Source organism: Corvus cornix, chromosome 1 (genome assembly GCF_000738735.6).
Source record: "Corvus cornix cornix isolate S_Up_H32 chromosome 1, ASM73873v5, whole genome shotgun sequence".
NCBI lineage: Eukaryota > Metazoa > Chordata > Aves > Passeriformes > Corvidae > Corvus > Corvus cornix.
In genome coordinates this window covers 42897684-42916013 of record NC_046332.1, presented here as the reverse complement: position 1 = coordinate 42916013, position 18330 = coordinate 42897684, and the positions used below count along the sequence as shown (strand labels likewise).

General features: G+C 36.2%; 1 protein-coding gene across 2 annotated transcripts in view; it reads left to right on the top strand.

Annotated features, from left to right (window-relative positions):
* CWF19L2 (CWF19 like cell cycle control factor 2) overlaps positions 1-18330 on the top strand; it is a 68629-nt gene that overhangs the window by 31707 nt on the left and 18592 nt on the right. For both annotated transcript variants that reach the window (XM_039564329.1, XM_010400576.4), the window contains exons 11-12: positions 11142-11267; positions 12525-12662. In XM_039564329.1, the coding sequence (XP_039420263.1) occupies positions 11142-11267; positions 12525-12662 (264 nt within the window). The remainder of the gene's footprint in view (positions 1-11141; positions 11268-12524; positions 12663-18330) is intronic.

Here is an 18330-nt window from a genome sequence, read left to right as displayed (position 1 = left end):
AGCTATGCCACACTGTGTCTCAACAGCCCAGATGTTCAGAAACCATCTCATAAGACAAGGGAAGCTGGTTTGTGCAGGCGTGTTTGACTCTGTATGACTCAGCCTTCCTGTGGCATAGACCACCCAAGCGACAGCCTCAGCCACTTCAGCCAAGTGTATTGCAAGGGAGGTACCTGAAGCAGTTTCCACAGAAATGGTTTTCCAGATGGATGTCCTGTTGATCCCGAAGTTTGAGAGCTTTGCCTCCACTGCCAGTAACAAACATGAAGTATTTTATTTCAGGCAGGTCTGTCTCTGCTTCTGCAGAGCAGCATGGCCAGTGTCATGCTGGGAGGTCCTAAAATGTGTCTTTGCCTTATTTTAATTTCTTTTGGGAGAGCTGGGGAGATAAATCAGGAAGCAGGGAAGGCAATTTTGAATGCATCTCCCTAGGAAGTTTTTTTTCTTAATTAATTGGACATGGATCAATTTCCCAATTCTGTTCCCAGTGTGACTGAGTGGTATAAGGGGGTCTGTGAATGGCTGGGGTTTGTACAGAGGACAGGATCAATTCTTTTGATAGTGGTGCTGGCTTATTCTGCCTTAAAGTGATCAAGAAAATACAGACTGAAGAGACTATAAAGTGCTAGCTTAAATCCTAGTTTAATTTTAAATAATTTTATTTTGTTTCTAAGTGAGAGTAGTGGCAAATATAGCTTTTGCAGTGTGACTTAGTGACTAGTTCTGTAGGTTTTTTTTTACTTAGACAAGAATTCTACCCCAAGCAATCCCAAAAATGTGGTTTTGAAGTATAGTTTTGAAAAACTGATGTTTTGACGTTTAGAAACCTTATGTTTCTCAGCTGATATACTTCACCAAGTCTCACCTTGGGCAGAGCCCCTCTGTTGTTCACTGCAGGCTGCCTTAAGTATATAACCCTATAAATTTTAGTATGAATGTAGTTAAATTATCTATTAATGGAATTTGGAGTCTTAATGGGTATTGTACTTAAATATTTGAGTCACATGTGTATAACTACAATGAATGCACATGCAAAGATCCTTTTAGAAGGATGAATTAAAATGTAGATTGTGCTTGTTTTGTCTTTGAGCAGGAGGCAACCTTCAATGTCTGTGGAAATCAAAAACCTTTTGATTTCATTTGGGATAGAATGAAAAGGTGCTTATTTTCAGATGCTTATTGTCTAATTTGTCATGGGCATTTTGAGAAAGCAAGGCTGCACTTTGAGTCCTAGTGAAACTGTGTAAAGAGAAGGCTGCTGTACCATAGGGTTTCTGAGTTGAGATAGGTGATGAGAATGATGCCTATTGAATGTAGGGAGACAGCAGAAAATTGGAGACTTCGGCATTTAGGACAACTTCCATGTGTTCATAGTTTACTCTTAAATACAGTTTATATTTCTGTTCTGAAAGTGCTACACAACTCTAGATTTTATTACATTGGTTATGAGGGTGTCGCCTCTGCCATTGACAGTAACAGCCACAACTGACATAATTTATACTTTTACTCAGTATTTTTATTTAACAAACTATATCTGGAACATTGGCACTCCTTTGAGGGACATAATTTACAGCAGGTTTTGCTAGTACAAAAATTGGAAGGTAAAAGTTGAAATGAGGAAGAGGCAGAATATAGAATATATCCTTTGGAAGGGACTTTCCGTGAACATGTAGTCCAACAACATGCTGGTAGATAAATAAAGTATAAGAGTATGCATCTTTTAAAACTGTTTTCAATCCCAAATGAGGAATGGCTTAGAAGAAAAGCTTCTCAGCCCTAAGCCTGTTTCTGTATTCTGTAGGACTTAATTAGTATGCAGGAAACAGAAAGTAGTCTCTGCTGAGCAAATGCTAGAGACGGTTTTCAATAATGATGAATTGCATTTGAAAGAGAAAATCAATACAACATTGAATGAGAGCTGGAAGGTGGTACTTTAAGCAAAATAACATGGTAGGATATACTGTCACTGAGTATTTAAAAGAAGAGAGTTCTGAAAAATAGAAACAGCTACAGGCTTTTTCTGTTATGCATTTGAGAATATGTAGGCAAAATACGAGTTATTTCATCATCAAAAATCTCCATTAGAATAACTGAATTTTCTGTGGAAATCCATCAGCCTTTGGTCTAGTATGAATGTTTTTCTACTGAAGAGTGTTCAGTGCTTCTGTGAAGCCTCTTAGGCATAGAAGACATCCGTAGAGTAAGACTTGAATTTTGGCAGGCACAGTGTTTCACTTTACAGTAGATATATGGCTGACATGATGCTGCTTTAAAGGAGAAAACCTTTCTTAGGGTACCTGTTGCATCTGTAAGAGTAACAGACTTTAGTCCATTGCTTGTGCATCTCAGATGGAGAAGATTTATAGTGCAAGGAAAAGTTAATTTAGTGAGTCCTATGGCATACGTAGGGCTCATCTTTTAGTGAAAACCCTCATAGTATTAAGAGCTCCATGTACTTCAAATGCTTCTTCTATTTTTATTTATTTATTTAATTTTATTTATTTATTTAATTATTCTTCTTTAGTATAAAAAATAAGGATGATTATGTTTCCAACGCCTCCTATCTGAACACAAATTTTGATGTATTGAAGGTCTGATGTTTACTTTGGATTCCTGAGATGCATTAGACTCCAGACTGAGGGAGAATTCTATGGAAACTAGCTCAGTATAAATAATATTTTTAAAATTCTTTTTGAAGAACTAACACTGTTTTTCAGGAAAGAAACTGAATAAAACAGCTTGGCTTAAATCTCAAATCCTACTTATCTGAAGTGGGCCTACAGGGAAGCCAGAGAGGGACTTTTTGTTAGGAACTGTAGCAGTAGGACAAGGAGTAATGGGTACAAATTGAAAGAGGTGAAATTTAGGTTAGATATTAGGAAGAATTTTTTTACTGTGAGAGTGGTGAGGTAGAACACTGTTGCTCAGGGAGGTTGTGGATGCCCCAATCCTGGCAGTGTTCAAGGCCAGGTTGGACAGGGCCTTGAGCAACCCTGGTCTAGTGGGAGGTGTCCCTGCCCATGGCAGGGGGGTTGAGACTAGATGATCTTTAAGGTCCCTTCCAAACCCTTAGCATTTATGATTCTATAAAATTGCATCCATTGCATCCCATTGTGTATAGTTCTGCATCAGGAGAGACACGACAGAACATGCTGGATCTTTATCCAGAGAAACAATTTGCAGCACAGTTAGTATCCTGAGACAAGTAAACCAGTGGAGTAAGTAGCTGAGAGGAATCAGATGTGGAACAAACCTGAAATAATATTCTATTGGTTCTAGTAATGATAATGGGGAGAACAAGAATGTATGTTTATTTTTGATATGTTTTCAAGATTGATCTGTTCACAAATAGCTTAAAAATGACAGTGATTCCTTGGAGAAAGAGACAGTTATCTCAGTAAGGTGGGGTGTGTGTATACATGTGTGTTTGTGTATATGTGTGTATGCATGTAAAATTTAGACAGTGATGAGTACTTCAGAGTAGGAAGTGAAAAAAAGAAGGAAAATAATCAATGCTTCTGATGTCTGGGTTTTTTTTATTTAAAAGGAAACCAAACCATTGCTAAACAAACACAAAAAAGCAAAAGCCAAATCACCCTGAAAATTAACATTCAAAATTGCAGGTGTGCCAGGATGTTTAATTTTAGGTTTGGGAATTGAGACTATAAACACAGATATTTTTCTGCAATGAAAATATTTGGTTGTCAAAATTTACCTGTAATATATTTTCATAACTTTCATTCTGACTTAACTAATGCAGAACCTAAATACAGCTGTAGTAATGCTTATAGACTTACCATATATAAAGAATCCTTTAAAAATTATTTAAAATTGCTTTGCAGAAAGGTATAGCTGAGATACTTGTATAAAAACTAGAAAGCTGGGGATTAATGATCCTCACTAAATGCACAATAAAAATCTCAGATTTTATTTGGAGCCTCAGATGGTAGGAAGATACAGCAACAGATGGCTCATGGCCTTTTACTCTCAGATGTTTTCAGCTCATCATAATTTCTGATTCCTGCTGTTCCATCACACTTGAATCTTATCTGCAAGATGGCTGTGCCATCCTTTCTCCAGAAAAAGTTTGTGTTTTCCATACGGAGTTGACTTGCTCTGAGCAGAACACGGAATAATGAAGGGGGTATACTTTTGCAGAACAGCTTTCATATCATTAGTACATACTTTTAAGAAATAGTAGGTGTATGCAGTTATTGATTAGTGTGTTTCCTGAACACTCTTGTTGATGTCAGTAAGAGAGGATTATGCAATTATTTAAGACAAAAACATATTAAGACAAAGTGGTTTATTTTCCTGAATGTAATTCATAGGAAATTGGCTTTTGCAATTAAAACATATTGGAGAAATTGTAGCAGTAACTAAATGATGTAAATATCATTTCAGTACATGTAAAAAGTATAAAAGGGCAGAATGGCTAAAATGTCTTAAATTTCAAACTGAGAATACAAAAACTTTGAAGTATGCTTTGACACCAGAGACAAAAGCCCTATCCGAGTGCCATGCAGCACTTGTAACTGATGGGGCCCTTTTTTCTGGCTCTGTTTTTCTCCTAACACCGTGTTAAATTTCTACATATTTTTACTGCTGTATTTACCCTTTCACTGTGTTAAATCAGTTGATAAGATGAAATGGAGATTTGTGGACTTAAGAACCAACATGCTGCAATACTTTCTTTTCTTATGGTGTGTGTATATATGTTTTGTGTCAGATGTTCTTGCTGTAAAAACAAGCCATTACATTTTTTACAAGTTTTCTTACATCTCATACCTACAGTGGCTCATTGATGAGGCTAACCATTTCAAAGCATAGCTAATAATTTAGAGTATCAAACTGAACCTTTAGAGCTTTTTTTAAAGTTGTATTTTCAAAGCTATGTGGCTTTCTGATATCCAGTATTATTTTAAAGTTAGACTTAATTGCTTTAGTTTTCCCCATTACTAAGTGCGTCCCTGGACAGACACATTACAGGCTGCTGTAAGTTATACATTACTAGTTCCAGTTTTACTTCCACAGGCTGGCAGTATGACTCTTACTGAATTTGACTTTAGATTTGTGTGTGTCCATTCTACTGAAGAGATGATATTCCGATCACCCTATCTTAAAGATGCTCTAGGAAAATAAGTACTGACTGGAAATAGAAAGACTTCTGCATGCAGGGCTGATCGGAGGCATTAGTTGTAAAGAGGAGATTAATAAGAAGACCAGGTTGCTTATTCTGAGTAAAAATAGTCTAGCCAAAATAACCTTTTTGTAATATAAGAACAAAGAATTGCTGAATTTAAAGGGCAACTGACTTTATATCAATAAGAACAAATGAAGTTTTGTACATTTTGTGTTACTAACCGGTGTCACTCACTGACTGGCAGAAAGAAAGGATAGAGACCTAATCCTTTTCCAGGGTTTGGAGCTTTTGGGGCTTTTTTAGTCTCATGCTTTACATACAAACCAAGCATTACCTGATAAAGATTCTCTTCTATAGAATAGTTCATGTCTGTGTTGCAGCCTGCATTAGATTTTCTAATGCTTCTCTTCACTGTTAAACACAAGGGGCCTAATTATGGCAGACCAACTTTCTGATCTTGTAAAACCTTTGTAAAATCCCATTACTATGTTAGCACCTTTTGAACATGTAATAGTGACTCATTAATATATTTATGAAGTCTTTGTCAAAATACTAAATTTTTAACCTAGTTTTTAGAAGTTTGCTTTTGCTTTCCTTCCTCATGCTGCTGATTCTCTTAGTCTTATCTTTTTTCTGCTGTAAGAAACCCCAGTCAAAGATACAACATGTATACAATAGACTGCTATGACAGACCTCTGACCATTTTAATTTCATCTTCCTGTGAGATCCAAACCTCAGTCTTGCTATAGAGAATGGTTAACCTACTGATTTTTATAAGCATTATGTTGAAGGTTACAGTGCCATTATTCACAACAAATCTTAGAGTCTGAAGGGGAGCTTAGATACTTTGAAACCTGTTACCTGGGCACTCCAAGTTGGGAATACAGTGACTCCTGAATATGAGACATGATGCCCTTAGGAATAGCCAGCACTGAAGGAGCCCATGCTCTTTCTAGATGGGATTTATTCATCCTTCTGGTGACTGGTGATTATATGTGAGTGCAACCTGAGAACCTAAGAGGGGGGTAACTGGAATGGGAGAAGAAGGAGCAATGGAAGAGAAAGGGAGACAGTGGGTGGAAGAAATAGCTGAGCCTAGCACTCTGAGAAGTGCTAGATATCTTTTAGATGCTTACTGATACTGTAACGTAAGGACAGATTTTTCCAATAGAGGAATAAGACAATATTCAAAGCATTTCCAACTTTGCCAAAGACTGTAGGAGAAAGGAAACAGGTGGCATGCTTAATGCAGCATCTGATTTGACAAAGCTAGCAAGGCTTGTTCCTTGCTGAAGACTGTTCCTGAGCTTTGCTATTCCTTCATTACACTGCGCTTGTACCACTTGAATGGAGCTCTCAGTAAACACTTGCAGACAGCTTTCAGTGCATGCAGCATCCGGCTTTTTGTTGGCTCAGTAATTAAAAAAAAAAATTGTTCTTTCCTAGCTCTAGTTGTTCCCTACCCCACAATGCACTGACTGTTAAAATATATTTTATTCCCTTTAGCTATTAGCATTGAAAAACAGTTCTAATGGAGTAGATCTTATCTCAGATACTTGGCCATGATGGCCAGATGATTACTCCATTTGTTCACCTGCTCCACTGTCTGTTCCTCAGATTATGCTGTGCACTTCGTGTGGCAGAGGATTTCCACTTCCACCTGCTGGATTCTGGAACAGGGATAATCTCTGGAGAGTTCAAAAATCTTTTTCGGAGCTGCATCTTAGTTATTTATTTATGTATTTAATTTAAAGCTTTTATCTTTCAAAACCAGACTTGTCTGCTTGTTTTGTTCAGTTGGATGTTAATTGCTATATAGTGGTTTGTACATTTGGTGAGAACAACTGTGTACTTTGCATATTTAATTGGCCTGAAGTAAAAATTCATGTTCCTTAATTAATGGCAACAAACAATTCCTCTCTCATTCTGGAAATACATACTTCTTTTCTTCATTTCAGACTGTAAACTACATTGTTTGTTTAGCAATCATCACAAGATTCAGGGATAGTGACTGAGCCTCTTCTCCAGTTTCAACTGTAACATTTAACAATAGGTATCATATTTAAAGGACTGTAATATATGTTTTTAAACCCATGTTGTACTTAATAGAAGTATTATTTATCTGATCATAATTACTAATGAGTATTTATTACATTACAATGACCACATTGTGTTACCATATACCATGTCATATATTCACGGAAATGCAAGTGTAAAGAAAATATCAATAGATAGAAAGAGAACATTAAGTAATTCTTGCAGTTAGATTGCTATCCACGCTCCTTTGAAAAAGTCTGTTACTTCTGTGAGTTGTGGATTTTTCCTGCAAAGGCTCTTTCTCAGTATGGTGTAATTGTTAAAGTGTAGAGGAGTTCTGGTTCTTAATATACTTGTGTGAACTTTTCCATTATAGATGTTAGATACATTGCCCCAGAATTCCCAGAATCAGCCTTTGGCACATTTTAAAGCCTTTTGTTGTATTGGTCACTTTCCATTATTTTTGTACTGAGACCTATTTAAGGGATATAGTATGTGCTAAAAGATGTGGACATTACATATTGGAATTCTTTTTTGGAAGCTCTAGTGAAAATCATTACTTCATGGCAGCTTGCTTAAAAAGCTCCTTTTACTGATATTTCGGTTTAAAGATGATTTCTGAAGTTTATTCTAGGTTTTTTTTCTTTTTTCTTTCAAAAAGTGTTGTTGAATAAAATACAATTAATTAATTTATTATTCAAATATCACCTTCTGATAATGCTGTAACCACTTGAGCATCTTTTTCTACCAGAAAGCTTTTTGCTTCTGATGTGTTTAGAAATAGCTTTACTAGTTACTGTTGGTAAGATCCTCCTAAAAATCAATTTTTTTTGCGTTAATACAATTAACCGTCTGTTGTTATGCTGTGTTTTTAAGTCAGTTCTATTTAGATAGGGTTTTGACTTCTGAAGGATGTCTTTACCTCTAATAACATCTTTAATCTTCTGAATAATCATGTTTGGCTTGCATCCATTGGATTCATCTTGGTTCCTAGTATGCATTTGCTGTTAGTCTCTAACATGACTTCACATTAGTCTTCATACTGTCCATAATTATTTTATCCTTTTATCTGCTTCCTTTAATTTCTCTTTGAAGGATCACTTCTGTTTTTTTGTACTTTGTATTCTAGAGCTAAAAATTACTCTAATTTTTTGCCTTTTTTTTTTTTCCTCTGAAATATTATATCTAAATACATTATGGTCAGTATTACATGCCTTGTGTCAAGACTCTTGGAAATTAGTGAGAAAAAACCTCAAACCATCATAAAGCAAACAAAACCTTGCCAGCTGTAGGGTTCTGACTCAAAGAATTCAGTATGTATTATATCAACTGCTCCCCTCTCCATTCCCTGTCCCTGTCCTAACTCGTTCCATGGTTCAGATCCAGAAGATACTCTCCTACTGCTTGTGTGTTAGTGCATTAGTATGCAGAAATGGGAAGAAAAAGTGCAAATGTTGGATCTAACATTTTAGAGCCCTTCTTCAAAGGCAAAGAAAGTCTGACATGTAGAACACCTTGTGAGTTCCATTAACTTTTGGGAAAATAGCAGGCTGCACTTCAATGGCATCTTTTCTGAAGTGCCTGTATTAAGAATTTTAGTGAAGACAAATTTTGGGATGGGTGTCTTTGAAAGGATCTAGATGGTTGTAAGTTGATAAGAGAATCTGGCATTTACTGTTCTTTGCAGTTCTTGAAGTACTGCTATTGTAATGACTGTTGTTTTTAGTGATTTGTGTTTTTTGGAAGTCATGTATACAATGAGGTTAAAGTTTAGAGACTGGGAATGGAAAAGTTCGTCCATTTTCTTGTCTCATTAACACAGAGGTATGGGGAAGGAGAGACCTGAAGTCAGCATCCTTTTGGAAACTCTATAGAGGCAGCAGGTAAAAGGAGCTGAATGATTGGAAAGATGCTCCTGACTGAGAAGTTCACATAAACAGGACCCTTCAGAAGTGGTTACTTGGGTTGATTATTCACTGAAAACTGTAAAGGGTCTGCTGTGTGGATTTGACTAGTCCTCTTGTGAGAACTTTGTATCCCTACTTGGCCACGTGGGTGTGGTTTAGAACAAGTGTGGATACAATATTGCTGCTAGCAAGAATTTTGCTTCTTTCTAAGCCCGTGGGATACTTTTCTCTCTCACGAAGAGATTAGCAGAAGTTCTATAAGCTATGAACACCTGCGACCTTGCAGAGCTTTTGTTTATGGTACAGTAGAAAAATATTTTGACAATGGATATTTTAGGATTTTAGCCAGTCCACCCAGGGGGTGGCTGATCCTTTGTCCAATTAGACTATGAAGAAAAAAGTCTATAAAAGAGTTTGTAAAATCGTTAAATAAATCAATCTTGCTGCACAATTCCTGCCTGTTGGATCTTCTCTCCTCTCCTACGGCTGCAGGATACAGTAATAAACAAGGTTGGTTTTCTTCCTCTACAGAAGTCTGTTTCATTTCAGACTAATTAGCAGCGCTTTGGGGCTTTGAGTTTTCCCTGTGATATCTATGGTTATGTGTTCAGCCTCCCAAATTTGTAAAGTTACCCAAGTTTTAAAGGAACTATGGCATTTAAGAAGTTTCCTATGATACATTCTTATTGGTGTTAACTTCATCTTTGCTTTCCATATCTGCTGTGAATAAGGTTTTATTGCATAGTGATGACCTGAAAACATGGTCCCCCCAGTCTGGCTGTTTGTGTCTCAGCCAGGTGTGACCTTTTAATGATGTGACACATGTGGGGTGAATATACACAGCCTTTTTCTCCTATTGGATGAATCACCTTCTCTCCCCCTCCCAACAGGGAGAAAAGCCCTTATGTTGTGAAAAAGTAACAGGTGAGGCATCTACCTGGCTGATGCCAGAAGTAAGTTGTGTTGTATTCTCAGAAAATATCGTTATTGTTATTGGAGCCAAAGTGGTGCTGAACATCTTGGTTTGCTTTGCAAAATGAGATTGGCCTTTGGTGTTACAGAAGAGAGAGGTCTGACTTACCTAGGCAGCTTTTTGGTCCATAACTTCTACCTTCATATGATTTTTCTTGGAAAAAATGTAATTAAGCTGTTGAAGTATACGTCAGTACCTACAGATTTTACAGACTTTATTTGGGTTTCTGGGACAAGCTTTCCTTAGGCAAGGATGGCAGGTGGAAATCAGTTTGATAGAAAATAGCTTCAAATTAAGATTAATGAAGTTGTTTATAAGGTTTGACAAAGGCTGTCCTAATATCATCTGATTAAGTGCTGACCCCATTATGTGCTCTAATTTAATCAACTGATAACACCTAAATATCTGTGGAGTATAATCAGGAAGTGCTCAGGCTTTTAAATTATTTTTTTAAATTTCTCTTAATATTTTAGAAAGTTAAGTACTTACTTTTTGGTAATTTCTGCCTTTTTTCCTGCCCTCTGTGTGTGTATATATATAAAATATATATACAATATATATAAAATATATCTTTATTTAAGTTTGAGAACACCCCTGTGAAGTGGGGGCCCTTTGAAGGACCTTCCAGCTTTTTGGGGGACTGAGATGAGGGTAGTCATTCTCCACACCCCTAGTTGACAAAAGAAGTGGTAATGTGCTGTAGCTTTTCAGATGGTTTTCAGGAATACTGCCTTATAATGATGCTGGCGTATATTAGTTCAGTATTATCTCTTTAAGTCTTCCAGAAGCATTGTGTGTCTTTTGGAGATAAAGCTTTATGAGAAAAAACCAAGAATACGAATTTGGTTCTTTTGGAAAAAAGCCTCTGCATTTAACTAACTGAATACTTTTTTCTGTTTGAGTGTGAATAGAATATCTCGCTAAGTTGATACTGTCTACTTTGAATTATAATGAACACGCAAAATGTAAAGAATCTGTTACTTAATCTTTAGGATTTTAAACATTTCTTTAATGTGGATTAGGTATTTCTTTTGGCTCATCTGTACCATCTGTTTTAAATACGTCTTAAAACCTGACACAGGCTTCAAGGCATCAAGAAGATGAACAAGTGGTCCTTGTCAGAACAGATGGAAGCGGAAGGGCATGGCCTGTGACAGGACCAGCAGAGCCACTGGAGCCAAAAGGAGGACGAAGAAAGCAGCAGATGGTAAGTTTTACAAATCTGAGTATTAAACTGCAATTCTTAAATTATTTCGTAGTTTTACTTTTATGATGCCATAATTAATGAGTATCTTATCAGAATGTCAATAGGTAGTTAAAAAGTTCCCTTCAGAAGATGATTGTAATTAAGTGTTAGAGTACATATTTATTAAGCAATATATTAAGTTTATTTTCAGGTTGTATTTCCCAAGGGATCACTTTAGGGCTTATTTAAATGCACATTCAGGGAAAAGTTATCACAGTCTCTTAGCCAAGTAGTTTATATTACAGAAAGTTATGTAAATAATGAAGATTACCAGAGCTGAATATTTCTGAATTAAGAAAGGTTTTACTGAGATACTCACGTATCAGGGTAAATTTCACTTTTATTCTAATAAAAAATATGGCTGCTGCTGATAATAATAATAATTATGACCTAATCTTTGTAACAAAATGCTTTGGGGAACAATGAGTAGCCTGGAAGCTGGAGCAGTGTTTTATTCTTAGGATAATTGCTTCCAACAGTAAGTATAGTAGCACTTTGATCTTTCTGAGATAAGAGGAGGTATATGAGGATACTACCTCATATTGCTAGCAAGCATGTTCTTGATTAGTAGGACAGATCAGTTTGCAACACTGCTATGGAGAAGTGAAAGGCACAGGAGGGTGAGGATATTGTTGTCATCCTCCTGTTTCCATTTTGAAAAATGCTATCCTAGTTTATGTTAATGACCACTCCCTATGCTCCTTCAGAATTTCGTTTAGTCCTGCCCTAAGGAGCATCTCTGTTCTCTTGTGCACTCTGTCTAAGATGGCAACATTTCTCAGCAGAGGTACCATATTCACACAAGTTTTCATTACTGTCTGTGATTACTGTGTTTCAGTACTGTCTGTGACTTTACAAAAGCTTTAGAGTTGTGAATAATGAAAATTGCTTCTTAAAATATTTCATTTTTATGAGCTTATTATCTGTTTCAGTGAAGCACTGTATATCTTTCCCGAGTTGTTGCTCTGATACCTTAAGGATATAAAGGATAGAGTGACTTTGGAAAGAGGCTGTGTTTTCATCTAGGCGTACTGATGCAATTGAAGAAAAGGAAAGATGTTCTTCTCCTTAGATAAAATGGAGCTGTTAGCCCAGTTGTTTCTGATCTGCTTAGCTTGATTCGTGATTCTTTAAACTTGTTGAAATTGTTAGGGTCTGAATTTTATAACTGATCTTTCTCATTAGGTTAATATTTATTTTTAATGTGTTTGCTTCCAGGTCCCTACTCATGTAGATAAAGAGAGAGTAAGGTATTTTCAGGATGATGATAGTATGAACCTGAAGGATTTGGTCAAAAATGAGAAGATGAGAACAGCAGAGGATCAAAACTCACTGTTCATGCGTATGGCATCAAAGGTAAGGTGTTGTGTGTATGACTTTTTAATTAAGCATGTAGTTATTAGAAATATCAGGGAGGATGTGAGGCCTGAGTAAAGGGAAGGCCTGCAGGAAGATGAGAATTGTTTATGGTTATATAATTATGCAGGACTGTCAAAAATAGGGGTCACTGTAAATTGTATATTGTAGAATTTCAAAGTACAAAGCAGGGATTTTTCTAACATTGTGGAACATCTGAGCTGGTTCTTAAGATTCACTTTAGAGAGCTCCTGGAGAGATGTAAGTATTTTAGTGATGTGAGTTACCTGTCCTATTTTAAATGCTGTCTGAAAGGCATTATGGGTATAAAAGGAATTCAAATGTCTAGTTCAGACACAGGGCTATAGAACTCTCAAATAAAAAAGAAGAGATCCCATTATAGGTATTGAGGCAATAAATTCAGATGAAAGACAGGGTTGATGAATGCAAATGTTGGTAATCGTGAAGCTGTGACTGTACATATACAAGAGGCTGTCGATGCTTGATTTGAGAGTCATTGTGAGCCTGCAAACATCATCTCAGGCTGGTGTGATTAAAAGGAGAAGCAGAATTTTGGAGGTTATGAAAAGGGAGAATTTAGGAACATTTTAAAGCATGTAGTGAGCACATGGTTGCACCCATATCTTGAATACTACCCAAACTGGTAAAGCATACCCTGTAATCAGAGGCACAGAGTGTTGGCCATTTGAAGAAAACCTAAGTAAACAAAAGTTCTTCAGCTTGGGGGGGTGAGTGGATGGGTAGGGGAAAGCAGCTGCTAAACTAGAACAATTAGCATAAAAGTTGAATAGAATACAACTATTTTTGTTTCTCATATGGGAAGTGGCCACAGAACAAAGTTTAACATGAAGGAGTGGTTTGGGATTTTTTTTCAGTGAAGAAGGAAATTGTAGAACTTGTGTTGTAGATTATGAAATGCTGTGGAGGCCTTAATTGTGAGTGGGAGCAAAAAAAGATACAGCAACTTAGTGAAATACAGTTTCGCTGTTAAATATTAAATAGGGAGATCTAGATAGGTTTTGGCTCAGGATTTCCACAGTAAATGCTGAGAGCTGCATATGTGTAGCAGAAGAGTCAGTTCTATGAGCTTTCCCCCATGCATTTTAGCCATTGCTGGAGACTGATTTTGCAACATAAAATGATCACACTGGGTGAGAAAGCAACTGGGTTTAGTATGTTTCATTCTAAAGCCTTTTTCCCTTTTTTCCCCCCTTGTTTAGTTTTTGTTTTTGTTTTCTTGTTTTGTTTTTGTTTATTTTTTAAAGGTTAGAATTTATTAATAGTGTTACAAGAATGTATTGTATTTCCTAGCCTATGCAAATACTTTATTTTAGTTTTGGAAGGCTCTGAATTCCTACTGATTTCAGTGAGCTTTGGATCAGATGCTATGTAACGTGTTTCTTTTATGTTACTGGTCAAAGATGTACTACATCACATTATTTTATTAGAGCAGGCTTCTTGAATCAATACTTAGCTCTTGACTAACCTTCTAAGATGGAGCCATATTATTTATTTGCTGGCTAAGTCTATTGGAGCATGTGCTCAAAGTAGATATTTTGTCAAAGACATTACTGTTGCAATGTCCAAATTTTAATTCATGGTACTGTAGTCCTTCAGTGCCATGCAATGGCACATTTAGGTTTTGAAGGTACTTTTGTTTGGTTTTCATAGAAAGAAGTACCTCAGATGCCAATTCTTCTTCTCCGTTAAGGTCTAAAATGCTTTTGGTAGTTTCTGTACAGGTGATTCCCAGATCCCGTCACTACAAAATGTGATGGTCTTCCCCAGATGGTGATTGTTTCTTAATCTTAAATTAAGAAACTGGTCCTAGGCCTTCCTGAGGTTTCCATGTCTTTCCATGTCTGTAGAATGTATTCTTATCCACAGCACAAGATCAGTATTACCACTGAAGTGTTGGCAGCAGTCTGAAAAATTTGGGCATGATCTCAGGTATTCTAGATGATTATTTATGTACTTTATAAACCTATACTACATGGAGTATCTGCATTATGATCTGGGGCTCAGAAAGATAGTCTTCAAAATTCTTTCATCTTTCCTCAGTGGATTCAGCAAGTGTTTTATTCTAGCAGGAAGTCTAGAAAACAAACCTCTTTTGCCAGTTTTAGTTTGATAACATAGTACACAAATTTGACACATACAAATTACTTTCTCCTTCTGCCTTCATTTGAGAAATGGAAGAATTATCCACAAAAATTAATCTGTTGTATTGCAGAAGAGTGGTGGGAGGAAACTGCTGCAGGTCTACAAATGATAATCCTACCTTGGATGGGAGAAGGGAGATCCTGTCCATTAAATTCTGTTCAATAATTTTGTTCATCTAATCACTGGGAATTGCCTAGGGCACTATTGTTTCCTTCATGGATTTTCCCAGGGCTTTTATCACTTTCCCAGACTATGCCCAAAAGAAACTTCGAGCCGCACGGCTGTTGAGGATGGAGGAAATAGCTGCTCTCAAAAATGGGAACAGAATGAGAAAACAGCATGTTTTCTGGCTTTTACACAACTGAATGCTCTGCTCTAGATCAGTGTTACTTTCCTGATATTTAGTGCTTTAATGATATTTCAAATGAAATACAAGCTAGTTGTTATTGAAGATAATAACATAATTGCAGTTTTGTAGAGAAAGATGGGGATATTGAAGTAGAAGGGTATAATTCATGAAGGGATTTATTTTCTTAAATGCGACTTGGAAGAAATAGCGGTATGTAGACCCAAAATCTCTCTTCATGAAACCTCTGTCTAATCCCATTGGCATGGGAAGGTCTGTATGTTATCTCATGCCAGACTTCCACTCAGATCAACAGACTAAACATCTGTAGTATTCAAGCTGTACTCATCCCACCTGTCCTTTTCTCAAGAATTCAGTGAGATGAGATGAGATGGAGAGAATTTGCCATCTTCTTGCTATTTGTTTACCTGTTTAGTCTTTGTTTTAAATTTAGATTCTGACTTTTTATTGCCCTCTTGTCCATTCTTATTTTTCTAGTCATGGTTCTAAGAAAACCCTGCTGTACTTGAGGCTTTTACCTCCTGTTGCCCTTTGGCCTCTGTTTGGAGGTGGCTGATGTGGATGTCACTTACCTCAGCACAGCAGTTTGGAATGCTGCCTTTCCCACAGCCATCCCATGCATGCTATTATGTCAAATGTATGCATATTGTGAAAAACGCCCAAATCTTTAATTTACAGTGCTGAAAAAAGCTTTTTAAAAACCCAACACTAATCTTTTTGATATACGGGAAAAAAGCAGGCCTAGAGTTTGATTTGTTCATGTTTCACTGTTATATCTCAAGGAAAAAACCACCCATTTAAATCACTATTTCTACTTTTTACTTTCTTCACCTTTGAAAGTGGTTTTGGTTCTCACTGTTGTAGAAGCATGACTTTAGGGTACAAAAAAGTAACAAAACATTTGAAAACTGTTTTTTTTCCTGACAGTTTTAGAGTACAAAATATGTGTGAAGTCTTAGGTTTTCACCACTGATAGCTTTAAGTACCCTGTCTGTAGTTTCTTCAGCCCTTGACTGTTGTAAGTGGTTCAATTTTCCCAAATTCATGCTGTTAAGACTTATGTAATCCTTTCACTTATGTCAATAGACACTTGTGGGTGTTTAGAGACTGATTCCTAGAACATTACCTCAAGAGCAATTACCTTGTATTTATATATATTAATTCTACTAAGGCGGTTTTTTTCCCTTTTTATGTTTTACTTAAAGAAAATGAGAACAATTAATTTCTGTTGTTCATCAGGACATTTTAATTTTGGCCCTAAACTAATTTTATTTTAAAATATGTGCAGTAATTCCTAATGGGAATTTCAGCAGTGAAAAATAAAATGCTTTATTATTAATGCTGACCTTCCTTTATGGATTTAGCCAAGAAGTATGCTGGTATTATAGGTTTGCAAAAAGGAAATTTGCATGTTGCCTTTCCTTGCTTCTGTAAAAGTCTGTAAAATGGAAAACTGCTTTCAGCCTTATCATTTTTACTTGCTGTGCAAATCTACCTGTTCACATTTTTGCAATTCCATCATCATAAACCAAAATAAATAGTCTAGAAAAACCTTAGAAGCTAACGTGAAAAATACAAAATGTTGTTGCTGCTGCTACTATTATGTAACAAACCTTTTCCTTCTCTTTCTTCACATGGTGAAGCAATTTTAGCACAATATTTAATAGACACGATAAAGCCAGCAAAGCTCTGGTGCCCTGTCGCTTTTTACATTTACTTAAAGATCCTCTGCATGGTTTGCTGTAAAAAACTAATGTGAAAACCCAAGAGAAATAATTTCCAGCACCTTGTTCTGCTACATTTCAGTGCAATGCACTAAACATCCTTTTGTGTATATTGTGTGGACACAAAGTTAAGGCTGTTTCTGCATGTGGAAACAAATCAACAACAGTAACAGCTGGATGAGGGAAGAAAACCTGGGAACAGTAAGAACTCTGTAGATGCAGCCCATACTAAATGACTGCATAAGCATTTAGCATTCTTCCAGAATTAGGTTAAAATGACAAGATATATTGGAAATGAAGACTTATGCAGGACAGTTTTTCCTAGACATTAAAATTATGGCCAGGGATAACTGTAAAGTGAAATGCTAATCACACTTTTAACAGCAGAATTCTGTGGCTGAAGGTATTCTGTTTGGTTTACATTTCATGTCAGTGACTTGTATATAAAGTTTTATCTGTCCTAATAACTAATTCTAGCAAAATCTACAGTTTTCATTTCAAATAGCAGAAACAAAAAGGAGGCTGGTCCCTAGCCATTGAGCAGTCCTCTGTCATCAGCTTTTTGCTTGACTTCTGCTGCTCAAAGGTAATCCTGAGCTACCTTGCTCACCGGCATGTTGGGTGATCTTTTCCTGTTAGTGACAGAGGCCTTAAAAGTGCCCTGTGCATTGATATCTTAAAATCCTTTGATACTATGTGTTTAACATATTCTTTAATTCAGTGTGATGATAGATTTTGAAAATGCCTATTTGCTAAATTATATGATGAATTAAACCTACAAATTCAAATGTCTGTGTTCATAGGGAGACTGGAATTGTAATAAGGTTTACATGATAAAATTCTGCCTCTGTTTGGCTTAAGCAAATACTATTTGTGATCAGAAAGACTTTTAGGAGGTGATTTTGTTGTTCAGAATAGGTGCTAAATGCTGAATAAATTTAAATGTGATGAGATGTATTCCTGTGTCACTCAGGTTTGTATTCTAAAATAATAGATTATTCTTCTTTGCAGCTTCCTAAAATATATTATGATACAACATTCCACAAATATTAACTCTGTCATTTAAAGTTGAAGACGTCAGTGTTGCCATGACAATTTAAACCCAAACTGATACATTTTATACAATCTATAGACTTTTTTTTCCAGAAATTTTTCAAGCAGATGCACTTTTATTAGCTTACATGGAAGTAACTCTGGCTATGATTGTGTTAGCAAGGAAACAGGAAAAGCAGAAGTTCAATAGTTGCATACAAAATGGAACAAGAAAATAAGCAGAAAAGAAACAGTATAAAGAAGCTGAAAATAACCCACACTGGAACCATGCAGGTGTCTTTTTTTTCCTCTGCTAATTGTGTTTAATAGAATTTCCCATTTCATCCTCAAACTTTGAAGG